Below are 22,396 nucleotides of genomic sequence, written 5' to 3' on the forward strand. Positions count from 1 at the left end.
GCGGGATGCACGTGACATCCCCTTCTGCTTAACTTGACGGAAGCTGCATAGCCTCCAAATAATCCGTCAATAATGCCGGATAGTCTTCGAAAAATTCTTTGTCGAGCCATACCGCTTCATGAGTTCCTCGGTCCTGAAACTTCGTGAGAAACTGTCGTAGTCTTCCGCCTGAGCCATGCTTGAAACGGTGCAGAAGGATCTGTTCTGGAACCATTACTTCTGCTTCATCAATAATGTCTGGTTCCGCTTCGTCTTTGACCTCTGAAGGGGGTGGACCTGCATATGGCTTTAACCAACTGACATGAAATACATCGTGCATAGTCCAACTCGGAGGTAGCTTTAACTGCATAGACACCTCATTAATCTTTTTCTGGATGGGAAATGGTCCGAAGCTCCTGAAAGACAACTTTGGGCATCGCTTGCCCACCTGCTTCAATCGTTGCTTCATAATCCGAAGATATACCCAATCTCCTTCCGAAAACTTCATGTCCCTTCGGTCTTTATTGGCCTGTCGAGTGTAGGCCTCTTGCGCTTTAGCCAATCTGTCTTTAACGGACTCTAGGATCTCCTGGTAAGACTCCGTCACTCTGTTCGCCTCCGGTACTGAAGACGAAGTCCTGGTTAACAATGACTGGAAAGGCCTTCCAAACGCTGCCTCATATGGAGTCCTGCCAATAGCTGAAGAAAAAGAGTCATTCAAAACAGCTTGAACTAAAGGCAAAAACGATTCCCACTTACCTTGCTGATCGTGGACATAACACTTCAGCACATCAAAGGCCAACTGGTTGTATATCTCTGTCTGGCCATCTGTCTGTGGGTGGAATGCACTGGAAAAATTCAACTTAGTACCAAAATTATCAAACAATGCCCTCCAAAAATGACTGGTAAACTTGGCATCTCGGTCTGACACTATGGTCCTAGGAATCCCACCAATCGGGTACCAATGCCGAATGAATAGCTGGGCAACATCCTCGGCGGTCACATTAGCCCTGCAAGGAATAAGCATAACAAACTTGCTGAACCTGTCAACAATAGTTAAACACTGTGTATTACGCTTACTCGGACTGGGAGGCAGATTTGTGACAAAGTCCATCGAAATGTCCTGGACAGGACCCTCAAGAATTGGCAAAGGCTGTAACAACCCTATCTTCTTTCCACGAGGAGCTTTCACCTTTTGACAAATGTCACAGCGTTGTACATATGTAAACACATCACGCCTCATCTTTGGCCAATAGTATTGCCGTTCTAATTTCTCCAGAGTGGAATTCATGCCCCTATGACCACCTGTAATGGCGTCATGGGCATCATGGAGAAGAGCTGCCCGGAATGATTTCATGACACATAGTCGGCCTTTGTAGAAAAGCCAACCATCGCGTATCAGAAAATGGCATGGTCCTGTGGCATCCAATGCCTGTTCCCACTGCGTACCGAATTCCTCGGAATCTGCGTACGTGTGCTTCATGTCTTCTAGTCCTGTACCAACAAGGTCAAGTCTAGTGGTCTGAATCGCAGATACTTGTCCCTTCCTGCTCAAAGCATCGGCCACTGGATTGGCCTTTCCTGGAAGGTACTCAATCATACCACCGAACTGCTGGAATATCTGACTCCAGCGGTGTTGTCGATCACTCCACTGTGCACTTGGCATCGTCTGAATCCAGCGCAATGCCTGATGGTCAGTGCGAACCTCAAAGTCACGGCCATACAAGAAATGTTTCCAATGTTTCAAGGCCTGTATAACTGCTAGGAGTTCACGATCGTAGACTCAGTAATTCTTTTCGGCGGGCAGTAACTTACGAGACATGTAAGCTACTGGATGACCATTCTGTTGCAATACACCTCCAATTGCGATGTTACTCGCATCGGTGATCACCTGAAATGGTTCGTCCCACGAGGCAAGGGCTAAACAAGGCGCTTCTGACAAAGCCACCTTGAGGTTCTGGAATGCCTCCAACGCTCGTGGAGTCATTCGAATCTTTTGCCTCCTTGTTTTCACTCCCTTTAGCAGATCGGTGAGGTCTGCCGAGAGATCAGAAAACTTGTCAATGTGGGTGGAATATGCCTGGCATATACCCACAAATGATCTAATGTCATAAGCGGTTTGAGGTACTTCCCAGTTAACAATCTCGGCCACTTTAGCCGGATCAAGTCGAATGCCTTCGGCACTGATTATATATCCCAAGTAATGTACCTGGAACAGATAAAATTCTGACTTCTTTTCATTGACATAGAGCTCGTTGCTTTCCAGCAACTTAAGGACTTTCTCCACATCAATGTCATGCTGCTCAACTGTAGCTGAAAATATGAGTATGTCGTCCAAAAATATGAACACACACACTCCAATCAACTCCCGGAAAATACGCATCATCATGCGGTTAAATGTAGCTGGGGCGTTCGTCAATCCAAATGGCATAACCACAAATTCATAGTGGGCCCGTTCTATACGGAAGGCTGTCTTGGGGATGTCCCCCTCTACAATCCGCACCTGGTGGTACCCACTCTTTAAATCCAGTTTGGAGAACACCTTAGCTCCATTCAGCCTCTCGAGGATATAGTCAATTCGAGGCATCGGGAATTTGCTCTTGATAGTCAGCTTGTTGAGTGCACGATAATCGACACACAACCGAGAAGACCCATCTTTCTTCTTGACAAATAAGATCGGTGCTGCAAATGGCGACACGCTGGGGCGGATGAAGCCAGCTTGCAACAATTCTTGGAGTTGGCGGTCCAACTCCGATTCCATTGCCTTAGAAAGGCGATACGGAAACTTGCTCGGGGGTTCCGAGCCTGGGAGGAGGTCAATCTTGTGATCCTCCGGTCTGGACGGGGGAAGCTGGGGAGGGAGACTGTCCCGAAGAAAAATCTTCTGGAACTTTTCATGGAGAACCGAGTACTTCTCGGAAGCACTGGCCACCGTCTGGGCTGTCTGGATGTAAATCATCGCACACTGTGCGCCTTTCCTGACTGCTCGCTTAGCCTGCAAGTGGCTTATGAGCGGAAAGTTTGGAATACCTGGCTCACACTTAATGGTCACCGGGGTGTTTGACACATTCCGATCAATCTGGAACGTGTGCTTGTCCCACTTGACATCAGGAAGAAACTTGTGAAACCACTGGATACCCAAAATTATGTCTGCTCCTACAAGAGGGGCAACCATAAAGTCACGCACAAACTCTATGCCCTGAATCACTAACTTAGCACCTAGAGCTTCATACTCGACGCTCGTTGTCATACCTGTGCTAAAACCCTCAACCTGTTTGTCCACCGGAGTCAGCTCGAAACGGGCACGCCTAGCGGCCTGTTCCGTGACCACATCCTCTGTGCTGCCGCTGTCAAACAAGACAATGACTCTCTGGCCACCTATGTAGCCAAAGGACTTAAGCAATTCGTTGCGCTCATACTCCTGGTCATGGGCGCCCTTCTGCTTATCTTCAAGCTCCCGGCTAATAATTGCTCCAACTGAAGCACCGGGGGTTGAAGAACTAGGGGTAGCCGCTGGGGTCTGTGTGGGAGCTGTGCTCACCACGGAAGCTGTGGAGGCGGCGGCGGCCTTTGGAGGCTTCTTCGGACAATCCCGAGAAGTATGTCCTTTTGTGTGACAAAAGTAACATCTACCCTCCTTCCTGTACTGAGAAAGCTCCTCAGCACTCAACTTGCCACCTGTCTTGCCTGCCTCCGCTTTCTGGTCTGGAGTAAGCTTAGACGCATTGTTCGAGTTCTTGGAGCCAGAGGCTCCCGGGTTCTGTCCTGGGGAAGACCCCGTCTGGTTCTGGCTTTTGCCCCCCGAGGCGTTAGCCTTGGGAGAAGCTGGCTGGGAAGTCTTGGGCTTGCCACCATTGTGTTTCATTTCTGCACTCTGCGCAAGCGAAAGTGCGTCCTCAAAGGTGGCTGGCCTAAACATACGCACCTCCCATTGGATTTGCGTGTCCAGGCCATACAAAAACTGCCCTTTCTTGTCCGTATCAGATAAGCCTAATTGCAGACACAAGGTCGAAATTTTATTGGCAAACTGAAGGACTGGTTGCACGTTCTGACGCGCTCCCCTGAACTCGTCTTCGAGTCGCTCAAGGTAGTGGGGCGGTAGAAACCGCTGCTTAAGGTCGCGGACGAACTCGTCCCACACATAAGCTGCCATACCTGCTCTGGTGTGGGCATGAGCCCACTGAGTCCACCAAGGAATGGCCTCACCTTCCAAGTACCAACTAGCTAAGATCACTTTGTCAATATCTGTTTTCCTAACTGCGGCAAAGTAAGCTTCAAATTGATGTAACCATGAATACAGAGTAGTGGGATCGAGTTTACCATTATACTTACTGAAATTCATTTTCTCGGGAAAATGATTCGAGGGCGCCGCCGGTGTCAATCTGGCGTCCAAAGCTCTGAGGTAACGCTCGTGTTCCACTCGTCGCATGGCGTCGTCTTCTCGTTGTCGAATCTCCAATGCACGCATCTGCATCTCAAGCAAGGAGCTTGGCTGCGGTTGTGACCCCGCGAGAGGGTCACTGTGACGAGGATCTGGTATCTGGGATACGGAAGGAGAGGGAGGAGGAGATGGAAAACGCGACGCTGGAGAGCGAGAACGCTCCTCCAGAGCCAAAATCCGCGCCTTCTGCTCATCCAACTTGGTTGTCTGGTCTGCGATTGCTCGCATCATCTGCTGGAACATATCTGTTACACTCAAGCCGGGTGCCCTAGCTGGGCTGCCTGGTGCACTCTGGTCCCATGGTTCTGGTTCTCTCTCGTCGCCGAAACTCGCCATAGCAGGAAAATGCAATTCCTTTCCGGAACGCAATCTGACCATCCACTATCTGTGTGGGAGACTTCCGGAGGCTTCCGGAGGCTTCCGGAGGCTAAAAACCAACCGTCCTTCGAGGGACAGGAGTCACTCCGAAAGGGGTAGTCCACCGGCGTCTAAAAACCAACCACACGAGCGAAAAAATTTTCTGGTTTTCTTTGCTGAATCTTTGTCCTTGAAGTGAGCTCTGATACCACTGTAATATGCGGAAGCTTCGGAGAAGGATCGGTACTTCAAAACTCAGAAATCAGCACTCTTTTCGCGACGGAATTAACGCACAAACTGAAAGACGATGTGCAGAAAATAGAGAGAGAAGGGGAAGATGGAGAGGACACAGTGTTGGGTCCCAATTACCCTCTGTAGGGCCCCCACCACGGATGGTGTATTTGCTTTATTAGAATGATGTAAATCTGAAAACAAATACAAAGTACTTGACCTTTTCTTGGCTGGAAAACCTGCCCTTGACCTTCAGTCCTTCACCCCTTTGCTTTAGCAAGTTCTTGGCTGTCATGGCCCTTGTTTGCTTTGAGCACTTGGTGAATTATGAGATGGATTCAATGAATTCTTGGCTGGGCTTTTATACCACCTTCAGCATCCAGTCGGCCTGCTAATAACAGCCCCACGACTGGGTTCTTTTAATAAAGTGCTTTCACACTAATAATACCTTCTGTCCAGCCTGCGCATGCTTGTGTGGGACAGTACCATGCTGCGCATGGGTGTGGGACTGCCCCTACACCTGGCCTGAACTGCTGGTTAGGGTTTCTGACCCAATCGGCTGCCTGTCCAGCAGCAGTACAGCTGGCCGACAGCCCCTCCAGCCCATGCCATGGCTGGTGGGCACAATGTGGGCCCTCCTGGCCCCTTGGGGGTGGTTCTATACCTCCCCCATGCCCACACTAAGAATGCAAATGCAAATCCTCGCACTGGGGTAGCCCTATGGGCTGGCCCCATCTCTACATGCAAACCTACATGCCTACAGAGGTCTGGCATCCAGTTGCAAACCAGATACTCAGCACATCTGACATCATTCCAGAGGGAGACTCACAGCGCGGACTGGCACTGCTTCATGTGCAGGACAGTGCACACCTGACCTTGGACTCATGTGCAGGACAATGCACACCTGACCTCGGACGACTGAGATGGATCCCTGGCTGACTCGTCCCGGACTGGGCTCACATGGGACCAGTTCACCATCCCAAGTCCTGCACCTTCTGTACAGAAATGTCTACGTGGCATCCAAGTGCGGGATGCACGTGACTCACATGGGACCAGTTCACCATCCCAGGTCCTGCACCTTCTGTACAGAAATGTCTACGTGGCATCCAAGTGCGGGATGCACGTGACAACAAGTAGCTCGGTACTCTGCCTCTGTCGAAGAAAGGGCAATAGTTGGCTGCCTCTTGCTGCTCCAAGAAACTGCTCCTCAGCCGAGGGTAAAACTGTATCCTGAAGTAGATCTCCTCGTGTCTGGATCTCCTCCCCAATCTGAGTCACTCCAACCTTGGAGCCTGACTCCATTCCCTCCTGTGTAAAAGAGTCCTAGATCCTTCGTACTCTGCAGATACCGCAAGATCCGCAATCCTGCGTCCCAATGAGACTTCAATGGCGTCTGCATAAAAGAGCTCAACAGCCCCACGGAGAAGCTCAAGTCCAATCTGGTGTTCAGCAACCAGATCAATGAACCAACCAACTTCCGGTACTCCGAGGCATCAACTGGCTCACAAGAATCAGTAACAGTTAACTTTGTGTTCGGGTCCATCGGCGAAGTAATAGGCTTGCAGTTCTCCATCCCAAAGGCCTCAAGCAACTCATGAACATACCGCTGCTGAGAGACGAAAAACCCCCTCTGGGTCTGCCAGATCTCCAATCCCAAAAAGAAGTAGAGTAAGCCTAAGTCGGTCATCTCAAACTCCTGTGACAAGGCAGCCTTCATCACTCCAATGTGCTCCACATGACTGCCGGTGAGAATGAGATCATCCACATAAAGGATGATAAGCGTGACCATGCCGCGTTCCCGAAAGAGATACAGGCTCGGATCTGCAACCGATCTCTGAAATCCAGTCCGAATAAAGAAGGAATCAATCTTCTGGTTCCAAGCCCTGGGAGCCTGCTTAAGACCATACAAGGCCTTACGTGACCTGTAAACCATCCCTTCAGATCCTGGAACAATAAAGCCTGGAGGCTGCTCAACATACACCTCCTCCTGCAGGTCACCATTAAGGAACGCAGATTTTACATCCATTTGATACACAGGCCACCTCTAAGAAGAAGCAAGGGCAAGAATGGTCCGAATCGTGGACATCCGCGCTGTCGGTGCAAAGGTATCCTCGTAGTCAATGCCTAGCCGCTGAGCATAACCTTTAGCCACAAGTCTGGCTTTGTGTTTGTCCACCGACCCATCAGACGCATATTTGGTCTTAAAGACCCATTTGACACCAATGACAGACCGCTTCGACGGCCTCGGTACCAACTTAGCTGCGGGCTCAACCTCCTATGATGACTGAGGTTGATCAACTGGAATGATGGTCTGGGAATCATCATCACACTCCTCTGGATCTCCAAGAAGTGGTGGCTCCTCGCGACAATGGATACTGGAACATGCTCGTCAAAGACCACATCCCGGTTGACAACAATCTCGTTCCTGTCTGGATCATACAACCTGTATCCCTTGGAAAGAGAGTTATACCCCACAAATACCAGCTTGCGGGACTTGGAGTCAAGCTTCCCCCTCTGCTTCTTCGGAATATGTACATACGCGTCACTCCCAAAGACACGGAAGTGCGAGACATCAGGTTTCCTGCCAAAGTATGCCTCAAATGGAGTCATATGGGGTACTGAAGTTGTCGGAGATCGGTTGATGGTATGGACAGCCGTTGCCACAGCCTCTCCCCAAAGTGGACGAGGAAGATCACAATGCTCCAGCATGGTCCTCGCCATCTCCACCACAGTCCTGTTCTTGCGTTCAACAACTCCATTCTCCGAAGGCGATCCAGTATTGGCCAGTTCCCTTTTGATGCCATGATCTGCACAAAATCTGAAAAATACAGTCGAGGAGAATTCACCTCCTTTATCAACCCTGAGAGTCTTAACCTAAAATCAGACTCTTTCTCCACCATCACGTGCCAATCCTTGAACCGAGCAAAAGCTTGGTCCTTCTGGGAAAGAAAGTAGACCCACGTGAATCTGGTACAATCATCAACAAGCAGCATAAAGTAGAGAGATCCTCCCAAAGATGGTATCTGCTGAGGTCCACACAAGTCAGTGTGAATCAACTCTAATGGTTTCGAAGCCCGCCTGGAAGCCTGCTTCGGAAAGGATTCCCTGTGCTGCTTACCACGTATGCAAGAACTGTAGTGCCCTTGCCTACTACTAACATCTGGCAAGCCAACCACCATCTGGTCTCGGAAAGCTCGCCTCAAAGCATCCACATTTAAGTGGCCAAAACGAAAGTGCCACAAATCTCCGACCTGAGAACCTGTCAATGAGGAGAGTGCAAAGAGCTTGTAGATACCATTCTCCACACCGCCTTCCCAAACTACCTGGCCAGTCTCACGGTCCCTTAGAGCAACTGAATGCTCCTCAAATTCCAACTGAAAGCATGTCTTGCATACCTCATGCACTGACAGAAGATGAAAACCCAGAGCAGGAACATAAAGAACACGGGAAGCATGCTTGCCCCCCTTGCCGTCGGGAATAATCTCCATCCGGCCCTCACTATGTATCGGAATAGTGGAGTTGTCGCCAATAAAGATGCGACCTGACTGCCGTTTCAGATCCAGAAAGAAGTCACGAGATGGAGTCATGTGCCTGGAAGCACCACTGTCGAGAATCCATTCTCGGGTATCCTTCACGGTGAAGCCAACTGCCTCCTCACTCAAAGATGATGAAGCATCGGAGTCCACCATCTCTAAGTGCACAAATGCCGGAGTCTTTGCAGTTGAGGCTGAGGAATCAGCACTCTTCCCTGTCCGCTTAGGACACTTCCTCCAGTAGTGGCCTTTCTCGCCACAATCATTACAAGATCTTTCGGCCTTCAGCTTCTCTCGTTCTGAATCAGGCTTCTTCTCAGAAGACTTCTCCGGTGAAGCCTTCCCTTTGCCCTTGTTGTTATTCCGGCCTTTCGACCGTTGGCAAGTTAAGGCCTCCGAACCTCCGCTGTGAGGAGGGTTCGTGAAACGTTCCTCCTGGTCTAAGACCATTGGCACAAGCTTCTCCCAGGTTATGGTGCTGAGCCTGCCACTCGTAATCAACGAGGAATAGAAAGCAGAATACTGAGCAGGCAAGTGGGAAAGCAAAGTGATGGCCATGTCTTCAGATGATATCTCTTTCCCACATGTAGGACTTCCTGCTGAAGGGCCTGCAACTTGTTAATGTGTTCCCGCATCGTCGAAGACTTTGCAGGGTTCATAACCCGCATCTGCACTTCCAAGGAGATCCGTTTCATGGGTGATACCTTGTTATACAAAGAAGCCAAGTGCTGCCATATGCCTCTCGCCAGCGTCATGTGCTTTACATGATTGATCACTTGTGGTGTGCAATTGAGGAAAATAAACGACCGGACCCTAGCGTTGACACGATCCCACATGTGTGTCTGTGCCTCTCGGTCCTTCCTCGTCGACAGTAACTCCCCTTCCTCTGCTTCCGGCCGTGGAACCCCGATGATGATAAAATCAGCAAGGTCATATGACTCCGGCACCGACTCCATCATGACCTTCCAGATGCCATAATTGGACCCGTCCAACTGACGATCCACTGGGAACGTGGGGAGAGTCGGAATCTTCACGTGCTTCTCAGCCATCTCTAGTAAATCTGCCATCGCGGGGAGTAACCTGAAAGGGTGGGTGGGTGGGAAAAAAAAAATCTGTAAACTTGCAAGTGGCTGTCCAGCACCTTAGCCCGCCTTCCTCTTGCACCTTCTCTTCCCAAACAGTCCAAAACAGTCCACCAATCAGCAGCCTAATGCTCCCCCTCTTGCTCAGAAAAACTCCCAAGATCTATCACGAGCCTAGGGCTCTGATACCATGTCAGAATATGCAGCGGAAATGATAACCAAACTTGGGTAGACAAGAGCAAGTAGAATGCAGAAAATAGACAGCACAAGAAACACAGAGAGATAGGTGTGTAAACTCTTCTCTATACACAAGATCCCGCAGAAAACTGAATGAGGAAGTGGTGGGGGCATGGGGCCTATTTATATGCCCCTATGTGAGCAGTCGGCCAGCACTGAAGGGCCTCCACGACTGCATGAGCAGTCGGCCAGCAGTGAAAAGGTCCACGACTACATACATCCAGTCGGCCAGCAATCCAGAAGCCCACGAATGATGTGTGAGCAGTCGGCCAACCACAGGACTGCAGTTGGGACAGTCGGCCAGCCCTGAAGTGCTCCTGCCAACCTCTGGCATCCCTCCCCACCACTGGAAAAAATAGAGAAAAATACGGGGAGTGAGGAAAAATGATAAAACACCTTATACAGGGCGGGCACACCCACAACAGAGGCCCTGGTGTATAAATATAGACAGGAGATGACTTCTAACACCCCCTCTCAGCTCCTGGCTGTGAAACCAACCCAAGGGAGCTGGAGTGCCGCCTGAGCGTAGCCTGAGGTAGAGACTTCGTGAAGAGGTCCGCCGCATTGTCCTTCGTCGAACAATAAAGTAGCAAGATGTAACCAGCCAAGATCTTCTCACGTACAAAGTGGTACTGTATCTCTACATGCTTGGTCCGGGCATGGAAAACCGGGTTCCGAGCAATAGCTATACAACTCTGGTTATCGCACTAGATGACTGTGGGCTCCCCCTGTGGAAACCCAATCTCGCCTAGCAGCCTCCGCAGCCATACAACCTCACAAGCAGCACCACAAGTAGCCCGGTACTCTGCCTCTGTCGAAGAAAGGGCAATAGTTGGCTGCCTCTTGCTGCTCCAAGAAACTACTCCTCAGCCGAGGGTAAAACTGTATCCTGAAGTAGATCTCCTCGTGTCTGGATCTCCTCCCCAATCTGAGTCACTCCAACCTTGGAGCCTGACTCCATTCCCTCTTGTGTAAAAGAGTCCTAGATCCTTCGTACTCTGCAGATACCGCAAGATCCGCAATCCTGCGTCCCAATGAGACTTCAATGGCGTCTGCATAAAAGAGCTCAACAGCTCCACGGAGAAGCTCAAGTCCAATCTGGTGTTCCGCAACCAGATCAATGAACCAACCAACTTCCGGTACTCCGAGGCATCAACTGGCTCACAAGGATCAGTAACGGTTAACTTTGTGTTCGGGTCCATCGGCGAAGTAATAGGCTTGCAGTTCTCCATCCCAAAGGCCTCAAGCAACTCATTTTGCCCACCCTTGTTCTCAGTTTTTCCCACCTCCCACCGCTCTCTGTTTTTCTCAAGGTAGCTGCGAGTGCCACTCTGATCTTTCCCCATTTGGAGGGTTTCATGGCAGTCGCTCCATCTTCCCCAAACGAAAACCAGCTCTAAATGCTTCACAAGCCAAGGGGGACTCAAAGTAGAGCCTGCAACATTTTCCCCTAAGCATGCGGATCCATTTAGGGATCATGAGGGGCTATAGACGGAGTTCTCTGCTCAGGGTTAGGAGATAATTGTACCCATAAAAGCTCAGCTTTTAGGCTGATCAGAGATCCAAAATCACCTAGCACTCACACCATCTGCCAACCATGCCCGATAGGACCAAAGAGCACTACCTTTCCACATGCCCTATCAGATAGTATATATAGCAGCTACTTTTCCCACCAAGTAAAATGGCCTCAAGAAAGATTGATAACTTTCAGAGGGACCCCTGATCAATCACCACCTCCTATAGAACTATGGCAAATAGTGAAACAGGGAGGACTTCACTACACCTACACTACACCTAGGCATTCACTTTTCACACGCGTTGAGATAGCTCTAAGCCTCTATGGCAGCTACAAGTCGCTCAAACCAGTTTCATTTAGAGACAAGCCATCTGCTGCTCGGTCTGGATAAGCAAAGTATGAGACACTGACCATTTACAATCCATGAAGATGACAGAAAAAGAGAGAAACCTTAGTTTGTATTGTCAACCCATTCTCGCATTGAACTTCAGTATAGCCCCCATCAAGCTTTTGAATGCCAACCACTTGAGAATCGTAAAAAACCGTACCATCTGGTAAGGGCTCTCTCAGAGTTTCAAGCAAGGCCTTCCTCTCAACTCCGCGCAACTCAACATCCCTGTATAAATTATACATAAGCATTTTAACAGACGTAGGGACATTATGAACAATGTAATATGAAATTCACCAGAGAATGGCATACCTTGCTCCATCCGGAAAGCCCAAGCTTAAAAGGCAATTACCATCTGCAGCATAGAATTCAAGTCTGCACAAGAGCAAACAAACATTTACAAAGTGCAATTGACACAACATGACAGAGCACAAACATAACACCTGCGCTATGCTCTTCGAAGAAAGACTTCAATGGCCTCAAGGCTAGCATTCATGAACCTCTAAATAACTTTAAGGCCATAATCACTATTAAAAAACTCCTACAGAAAAAAACACGGCCGCACTCACCCTGCAAGCCTCACAAACTTCTCACGTAAGCTGTCTGCAACCCCAAGGGCTTCAAGTGCCCTCCATGCATTAGTCCAGATGCCTATGGTGGATCCAGCCGTCCTCAGTTGTTCCGATTGCTCTAGCAGCACCGACTTCACTCCCAATCTGCAGCAGCATTACAAAATAAGATAATTGATTGATTGGAGGATGTTGAGGCTTCACGAAGTACAACAAGCAGCAGACAGTAAGGGATTCAATCCTGCACATATAGCAGGCCATCCACATAAGAGTTCCTCTGCCGTATTTTCACTGCTGAAGCAACCAGCTGGGAAGCTGATGAGGCCGAATGAGACACATGGAAGAAGGGGGCATCTTGAGCTTTAGGAGCATAGAGAAACAACATGACAAGGGATAGCATTACCTGTGAAGAGCTAAAGCAGTCGCTAAGCCGGCGATGCCGCCCCCGATGATCACCACATCCTGCACAGGTTTTTTGGCAGCATTAGCTGCCGCAGAGGGCTCACTAACTACATCAGCAGCAGCAACAGCAACTCTAGCATTCTTCCTGCTGCTACTGGTGAAGCCAGAGGAGGCCAAGGTGAAAGGCTCCCAACGCATGCCTTGTCTAGCTGTCTGCTGACGCAGCAATCTGGTGCTGCCACGCCATCTACTCAGGAGCAGCTGTTCCTGTCGGAATGTGCCACGTGTCCGAAGCCGTACAGATGCGCGGGCTCGTGAAGAATCGCACGTGCAATCTACAATGAAGCCTAGCGGAAGAAGTCGCTGATGTACTAGTGTTGCTGCTGCGCTCTCCATTGAACACCCCACGTTGCTGCTCTCTTCCTTGCTTGTTTCCAAAAACACAAGACACTCTGACACACACTCTCTCTCTCTCTCTTTATATATACTAGTATTGGACCCGCGCGCCTTCTTCCTTCTGCGCATCGATTCTTCAGCCATCCTTTTTATAGGTGGCAGGAAAGAGTCCAAATTGTGACCGTAAATTTCAACCATATATTAATGAGCATCCTTTTCTCTCCACTGGTTGTTTGGGAACCCGTAAATTTCAACCATATATTTATGAGCATGCTTGAATGCAAAATGTGATTCAGTGTTTTTTTTTTAATGTCTTCTCCCCTAGAAGAATCGAAAAAATGCACACGTGCAAATTGAGAAGTATCTAAAAATCATCTCACAAAGCATACACATGTAAGCGCTTACATATTCGTCCCCCATAAGAAATATTATAACAGAGTAATTAGAAAGGGACTAGGTGGGTTCCTATAAATTTAAAGGAATAGACAATCATCATGAATTAAAAAACACCTTAGCAAATAATGATGAACACTAGCCACTTGATTGCTTGAAAGATATTAGAACATTAAGTTGTTCTATAACTCCATTTCTTGATTAGCAAGTGTTTGGACAAAGGAAAGGCAACAAATCAAAACACAAAGAATTTATACAACTTTTGCTAAATAACCTTTCTTATACTAAAAGATCTTATATAAGAAAACACTTAATGGATAATTATGATTTTATCCATCTTAATTTGTTATTTCAAGAATTTATACAACTTTTGATAAATAAGCTTTCTTATGTTAAAAGATCTTACGTAAGAAAACACTGAATGGATAATTGTGATTTATCCATCTTGATTTGTTATTTTAACGTTAAACCATATGTGATTAAGACTTAGTTAAAGTGGACCCTATGCATGCAATAAAGACTTTATGTAATAAAGGGATTAATGTGGAACTCATGCATTCACAATATTATGAGACAAAGATTTTAAATATTTGGACATTACTCACATGTTTGAATGTAACTAACCCAGACTCTAAGAATACATGTTTATAATTCTTATATCCTTTACTACACAAAAAATCCATTAAAGATTTAAGCAAAAATTTCCAAAATCAAACCTTAATTCAACCTACTCAAGCATGACGGATCATTTTCAACTTAATATTCATAGACCTGCCTAGTGTGAACAAAAATATCTTTAAAGAAAAGAAAGTTGAGCATACTCAAAGAAGGCAATGGTTGTGATAAAAATCATGCAAGGGTGATAAGGGTTATGATGTTGTTTGTGTGCAATGGAAACAATGGTGGTGGTAATAGTAATGCAAGAGCTAACAATTTTCCTACCTTGATCATTGTTGTAGGTTGCATAAAACCACCTAGAAAAAGGTGCTTTTCACTTGGATATTGGATAATGCAAAAGAGGGGGCTTATTCCTAGGTAGCATGATTGTCTTGAAACCACCTAGAGAAAGGTGCTTTTCACTTGGATATTGGACAATGTAAAAGAGGGGGCTTATTCTTAGGCAAGCATGAGTGTTTTGAAGGTCCAAGAGGCTGCTCAGTCTTAGGTAGCACGATTTGTTTTGAAGGTCTAAGAGGGGTCTTAGTCTTAGGTAGCATGTTGTCTGAAGGTCCAAGAGGGGCTTAGTCTTAGGTAGCATGATTGTTTTGAAGGTACAATTCTCAACCCACCACTACTGTGATCAAATATGTAACACCTCTAACATGACTTATAACACTTAGTTTCATCAACTTGTTAGCTAGGTAGGCTAGTAAAATAAATGATGTTAAGCGTTTAAACACCTAACATGACTTATTTATTAATGTGCCAAGCTAAAAGTTTGATGGAACTAGTGGATCTTATTTTTTACACTCTCCCTAATCTATATACGTGGATTGATCAATAACTACATATGGAAAATTGGGAATATACAAATAGTTAGAAAAGAATAAAGTGCTATTAGCTCATGTTTATATGTAGTCCTCATATCTCCTCATCCAATCATATCTAAGACTACATATAGCCAAATTATCTTTATCTTGCCTCTTTGAGAAGTGTACATGTTCCTTACATGATTTCCATTGTCCCTTTACATGGTAAATTCTAACACCTTTCTTAAGTTCAACGATGCGAGGAACTTAAGCATTATAGGCATAGTCAATTTGTTTGCAACTTATTTCCTTAAGTAGGTAGTTAATAAAGTTTTCATGCTCTCTATAATCCCATCATTCATCTACAGAGTCTAGACTCATATGCGTGATTTTGCAACTCACAATGTGTTCTTGAGTTGTTTCTTTTTGCCTTTATCTCCCCATATTTAGATCCAACAAATTTGATGGGAATATGTACACCACACACAATTGTCTAACAATAATGGTGAAAATGCTCCTAGATGTGAGGCCATGAAATAAATTGTTGATACATGTATTTCTTAGAATTAATGTAGGTTCATGGTCATGAGTCACTATACTCACGATCGTGAGTCATTACACTCATGGTCGTGGGTCACTACATTCACATCGTCATTGAGCCACCATACACACAGTTCTAATTTCAAAAATAACAACAAAATCATAAGCGTATCAACTATGCCAAAATACTTCCCATAAGTACACATTCTATAAAATTTTCAAAGCATCACAACTCTACAAACTCACATCATATGAGTCTACAAACTCACATCATGAGTCTACAAGCTCACATCACGGGTCTACAAACTCGCAGTTGTATAATTTTTGTAGCCATTTATATGGTAGTGATGCATGGACATAAACTAATAATGGGCCGGGGCACTTTTTTCTTCTTCATCAAGAGGTATTTTCTCCCAAGTGTATGTACTTTTATCTATGTGTGGGTTGCTACTTTTATCTCCACTCCAACAATTGGTATTAGAGGAGGTTCTCTTTGCCTTCACCCCCTTGTCATCTTCTCTCGAGTTTCTCTTTTGATAGTCTCGAATTAAGCTATCCTCTTAGGTGGAGAAGCCATACCCTATAGTGTGTGTTAACTATGTTAGCAATATTTTTGTGCCTTTCAGAGCATTTTGGGCACGTGTGAGGGCTTGTTCACATGTTGTAAGGTTTTCACAAGCATCCCAAGGAGTGTTAGTTCGAACTAGTTTTGTTTGATTTGTGTTTTTCTACATAGCAGTAGCAGCATTTGGTGTGCCGATAGGATCATCTTTGACATCGCATCTTTGAGCTCATCTTCAACAACTTCAACAGCATCATCAACATTATCATGATTTCTACATTCCCACTACGTATCATTTTCACACTCTACATTATAATTTTTCATTCACTTTGTAGGTTTCCATTGTCATCAGTGATCTATTAGTAGCCATAATTTTTTTCATTCACTGGGCATTGATAGTACATGTAGGTAGTTGGGATATTTACTTTCTATGTCAAAGATCGGTTATTTACGAGTAGTGACATATTTGGTACACTTTCCACTGAATCTCAGGGTCTACTGAACAGTCATTTATCCTTAAAAGTAGAAACCTTCTCTTCTCTAAGTTTGTTAGGAGACCAAATGGTAGACTGTGAGACCCCTGCCCCTCCGCGGTGCCCTTGCCGGCGGCGGAAGCGGCGTCGACCTCCCGCGCGGGGCGGGGATCCACACTCGGGCCTCGCCCGCAGATGTCCGGGACGAGAGGCTAGCCCAGGCGGTCCCTCCGAGACCGGGCCCGGAAGACCCCTCGCCCGGAAGGCACTGGCGATTCCGCCATGGGAAAAACCTTCTAACGGGGAATTACTCTAACGAGACAAAGTCCTAACTAGTTAAGCTGATCTGACCGAACCTAAAGTCACATAGTCAGATTAAGAAGAGACTTGCACTTGGTCCATGGAATCACCACTTTTATCCTCATTTACGAGGCACAGCCGCTGATCCCCTCCCACAGAACAAGGTCTTCTCAGGATTTAAACTAATTAACATAACTAATCGTATTTAGTTGTTTCTCAGGAATCCTCTGATCCACGGCCCATGGGTTAGCCAACCACCCGACCACTGTATTTGTGGATTTTCTTTATAAAAGAGGAAAATAGTTCCCAGGCCCCCTAGCCGGAGATTCATGCAAAAATTAAGGTAGACATACCACGTACACACCCAATATGAAATTACCATTTATAACAGATTCGACTGGCTTTAAAACAATTCTTCAATAGAAATCATAATATTTCTGATCATCATTTTCCAAAATTCCAAATCTATTATATTACAATAATATCCTCTGGACTCCAGTTGGCCAACCAACGAGATCTAGTATCAAAATTTGGTTCCCAAAAATCTTTCCTTTTAGTCCATCCGAAATCTTTCTCGACGTATGCATGGGTGTCCTATCAACCGCGAGCTCGTGCATCGCTTGGTCAGAACCCTCTAGGATCCTCCTTAAGTGTCCTAGCACTTCACTCAGGGACCGCTTCGTTGGTCCTCACCCATCGTACCGAAAGCGCACCATTTTAACCGTACCGAAGCTGGCATGCTTTGCCATGAGCGACGTTCCTTGACGACTCCCCGCCAGCGGTTCCAACAAACCTCCTCTTAGAAAAACATAAGCCAAATGCTTCCTCCAGTATTCTGGCGTAAAACAGTCCTTTGAATAAAAATTAGAGGTTCCAATGCAAGCAAAATTCCAATTTGAGATTGGTTCCAAAAACCCTTTTTTCATAATTCCCAGTTTTATAATGAGGATCCTTGATCTCTCATCAGGGTAATCTACCCATCATTCAGTATGATTGTCCAACTAGATTCTTGGTGAGTTCGGTCAGGAAAAACTAGTTTAGTTCCGGTAGTCTATTCTTTGTGATTAGAAACTGGAATTGGTCACGAAGTTTTTACTTGATTCAGATCGAGAGATGGTCAAGTAGGTTTATTGTCCGTCCCTCTCGTAGTCTAACCAAATCCATTCGGTTTAGTTCTACAAGGATTCCCTTCAGATAAACATCTAGTTTTCGATAAATATCCATTTAGTGATTTTACCAATTAAAATATATAAAGATATTCCTTCTATCACATAATTTCACAACCTTAATTCATTAGGTAGAATTATGGTGGAAATTCATCTTTTGACACTAAAATTTAATTCAAATCCATCTTTTCTTAAGTATTATAAAAATTCTTCTTTTTAACTAAATATCATACCTATTTTTTTTGAATAAACTTGAAATCTCTCTTTTTCTCATTTTAATGAGTGCAATCCAATTATCATGGGAATTCCTCTTTTACCATAAATTAAATCTATTTAAAATTCTTCTTAAAAATTACATAAAAATATTCATTAATTCCATTAAGCTAAAAATTCCACTTTTCTCATGTAAATATTTGAATTCCAATATGGTGGGAATTTCTCTTTCATCATTTAAACTTATCTATGTAAAAAGATAAATTTAACTAAATTTTCTCTTCAAATTTAAATAAAAATCTTCATTAATTCCTTTACACTAGGAATTACACTTTCCTCATTTAAATATTTGAATTCCAATATGGTGGGAATTCTTCTTTCATCATTTAAACTTATCTATGCAAAAAGATAAATTTAACTAAATTTTCTCTTAAAATTTAAATAAAAATCTCCATTAATTCGTTTACACTAGGAATTACACTTTCCTCATTTAAATATTTGAATTCCAATATAGTGGGAATTCCTCTTTCATCATTTAAATTTATCTATGCAAAAAGATAAATTTACCTAAAATCCTTCTTTAATTTTTAAATAAAATATACATTATTTTAGTATCCAAATTTTTCTCTTACTTCATTGGAATGCATGGATTTCCATTGTCATGGGGATTACTCTTTTAACATAAAAATGGATTACTAGAAATTCCTCTTTTTCCTAATTAACTATTTATGCATAAACATAAAAATCAATTTTTTCATTATTATAATGAGAATCATTCAATTAATCTAGGATGATTAATCCTAGAATATGGTAGGAAGTCTTCTCTTTATATTATGAATGAAAATGATTTGTGTTAATTTTTCAAAAATTTTACCATAGCTCCGCTGCCATCATTGATAATTCTCAATAATTTTGAAAACATAAAGTTTAGTAATATCATATGATGGAACAACCATTAATTGGATCAATATCCAATTATGGACTTGATTCCTAATTTTTTCATGAATTAAATAGCATAAAAGCATTAAAAAGCCACTTATTTGGCCTCAATTTGACAAGCATAGAAATTACTTTTAGATTAGAGAATTGCTTCATGAGAAGCTTCATTTGAATATAGAATAGGTCATAGGAATGACCATTGTTTGGGGGAATCTCTCTCTTTGGTTATTCCAATTCTGGGAGGGAGTTCGGAGACTGCTTTGCATGAAGGCTGTAGGCTAAGCTGGCACTCTTCTTGGGTTACCCTTATTCTGGCACGGGGGACCCTGATTGGACTGATGTGAAGGAGTCGGTTGAACTCTGGGACCCTGGCTTCCTTGGCCCACCGAAGGAGGTGGGCAATCCTTGAGCTGGTGCCCAAATCCCTGACATCCGAAGCATTTGTTCTCGCTCCGAAGCTCTTCCCTTTGCATTCTGAAGAGAGTCGGAGTTTCTCAGAATATACTTCGGGGGAAAGGTCTTGCTTCATTTCTGAAGCTTCCCGTCTCCACATTCTGGTTAGGACCTTGGTGTCTCTTTGGAGGTGGAAAGTTGGAAGAACTTCCTTGTTGAGATATCGAGCTCATCTAGTGAGGCGGTGGACACTGATGACCCGCCTTGGGGATAGGCCCCACACTTACACCACTGGCATGGTTGGTGAGATCATGGGTGATATGCGGCAAGTGGGATGACAGGCTATGTAACAGCCATTCTAGAGACTGGCATAGTTATAGCGCCAGCTCATTTAGTTGGATTCACACTATAGAGAACCCTAGTATGTATTTGGTTGAGTACCTTTTTATATTGTGTACTCTTATCTTTGTATATGGTGTGTTGAGTGAAGAAGAAGAAGATTTTTTGCCTCTCACCTTGTGTGTTCTCTATTAGGGTTTTGTGAGTGTGTGTGCTTGCAAGAGCTCAAGCTCTCTTCTCCCTTGTATCTTTTCATGGTATCAGAGCCTAGTTCATGCTAAGGGTTGAGCTGCAAGCAAGAGAAGCACTGGAAGCGGTACGAGGGTAAGAGCTTCAACTACTCTTCCCTATTTGTGTTGGCGACTACACCCTTGTCGAGAGCTCTACGGGAGGCACCGGCAAATGATCTCTGATTGAGGAGCTTTCTTCGTGGGAGTAAAACTATTAGGCAACTATAGGGTCCTATCGGACATAGTTTTTTGGGCCGAAAATGCATTTCGGGCACGTCAGGACCTCCGTTTTTCAGAAAGCAGGCGATTTCGAGCACTGCCAGTAAGTCATCGATTCTCTGTAGAGCTTTGTTTCAAGAACTGCAGGAAGACAGATTGGCTGTGCAGACACTGTGTGTGTTGCAAGGAGGTCAACAGTTGCCATTGGGTGTATGTATGCACATTGAGGTCACTGGTTGTGACATTTGAGTATACTACAGTACCGCTGCAGAAAATACAGCAGTTTGTGCTGGATAAAAGTGCTATTTCTGGTAAATTTGTGTGTGGCAAGATGTCAAATGATGGCATAAACCAGATTGTTGCTGAGAAGCTTGATAAGAACTTCTTCCATGCTTGGAGGTTCAGGTTGTCAAATTTCCTGATGGAAAAGGGTTATTGGGACTACATAGAGGGTGAGCATGAAGAGGCACCGGAGATCAATCCGACTGTTGCAGATGTGAAAGAGTTTAAGCACTGGAACCAAGGAGCCATAAAAGTTATGTATTGGCTCTCTATCAGTATACAGGACACCATGATTTGGGCACATACAGGATGCCAAGTCCCCCAAGGAGGCGTGGGACACCTTGGTAAAACTCTATGAAACAAATACCAAGGCACGCAAGATACAGTTGAAGAATGAGTTGAAGAATGAACTTCATACTGTGGAGAAAAAGAGTATGTCTGTGAATGACTATGCATGTGGAATCCCTTGCATCTATTGGTGTTTCAGTAGATGATGATAATAAGGTGGAAGTCTGTCTACGTGGTCTCGGGCCACAATATAAGGCGTTCAAGACGTCTATTCAGACTCGAGAAAACATTCCCAATTTTACAGATTTGGTGTCTATGTTGATTATAGAAGAAAAGAGCTTGGGTGAAGACCAACAGTCTTCACAAAACAAAAACAGTTCAGAGCAACAGGCCTTCTACATAAGTTCAGGAAGAGGACGAGGTAGAGGAGGCCGTGGACGCGGTCAAGGAGGTGGTCGAACAGGAATTATGGCCAGCAGCAACAACAACAACAGTCCCAGAATTCACAACAACACGCAGGTGGAAGAGGCTAATTTCAGAGGCAGGGGGAGTCAAAGAGGTCGTGGAAATTGGCAAAGGCAATATAATGATACACGTGGATGCTTTTATTGTGGTAAGCCTGGACATGTGCAAGCAGATTGTTATAAGAAGCAGGCTGACATGCAAAATGGGAAATTACAGCAAAACAACTATGCATCCTGGAGCAGAAACAATGAGTATAATGAAAGGTTGTTTGTTATGCAGCATGTCGTTAATGTCATGTCTGAAAATGTTGAAGCAGCACATAAAGATGATGTATGGTACGTTGATTCAGGTGCTTCGAACCACATGACAAGTTATGGGGAGTGGTTCAAGGAGATGAAAAACCTTGAAAGACCAGGTTTTGTGGAAACAGGGGATGACACTGCTCATCCAATTGCCCATGTTGGAGATGTGCCATTGTCTATGATGGCAAAGTGAAGTACCTTGTAAATGTACTTCATATTCCGAACATAACAAAGAATCTGGTTTCAATTGGCTAGATAATTGAGCAGGGTTTGCAAGTTTGGTTTAATCTTGATGGTGGTTATGTTGAAGACTTTAAAGACAAGTGCAGGTTGGTTGCAAAAGGCAATAGAGTGGGCAGAATGTTTACGTTGAATGTAAACATACCTGAAGTGAGTGCTACGATGTTTGCAAATGGTTCAGGAATTGTTATAGACACAGACATTTGGCATAAAAGAATTGGACATGTGAATGTGCAGAGAATGAAGTCTATGCAGACTAAAGGAATTGTGACAGGGCTGCCAAAATTTAAAGTTGAAGGTATGTAGAGAATATGTGAAGCATGCCAATTTTTAAAGCAAACAAAGCGTGTATTTCCACGTAACAGAAATGTGAGCAGAAATGCACTAGATGTTGTGCATTCAGATGTATGGGGTCCTACGAAGACCATGTCTATGGGAGGCTGTAGGTATTA

The 22,396-nt window shown here is 44.9% G+C and overlaps 1 protein-coding gene across 1 annotated transcript in view; it reads right to left on the reverse strand.

Moving 5' to 3' along the window:
* Positions 1 to 22,396, reverse strand: part of LOC147617941 (monooxygenase 3-like) — a 48,795-nt gene that overhangs the window by 5,286 nt on the left and 21,113 nt on the right. Inside the window, exons 2-5 of the mRNA XM_086776208.1 lie at positions 12,737 to 12,795; positions 12,334 to 12,480; positions 12,077 to 12,139; positions 11,827 to 11,992 (exon numbers count right to left, since the gene is read on the reverse strand). Of these exons, the coding sequence (XP_086632334.1) occupies positions 11,827 to 11,992; positions 12,077 to 12,139; positions 12,334 to 12,480; positions 12,737 to 12,795 (435 nt within the window). The remainder of the gene's footprint in view (positions 1 to 11,826; positions 11,993 to 12,076; positions 12,140 to 12,333; positions 12,481 to 12,736; positions 12,796 to 22,396) is intronic.

Source organism: Cibotium barometz, chromosome 36 (assembly GCF_041138505.1).
Source record: "Cibotium barometz isolate CiBa-2024 chromosome 36, ASM4113850v1, whole genome shotgun sequence".
In the NCBI taxonomy this organism is placed as follows: domain Eukaryota; kingdom Viridiplantae; phylum Streptophyta; class Polypodiopsida; order Cyatheales; family Cibotiaceae; genus Cibotium; species Cibotium barometz.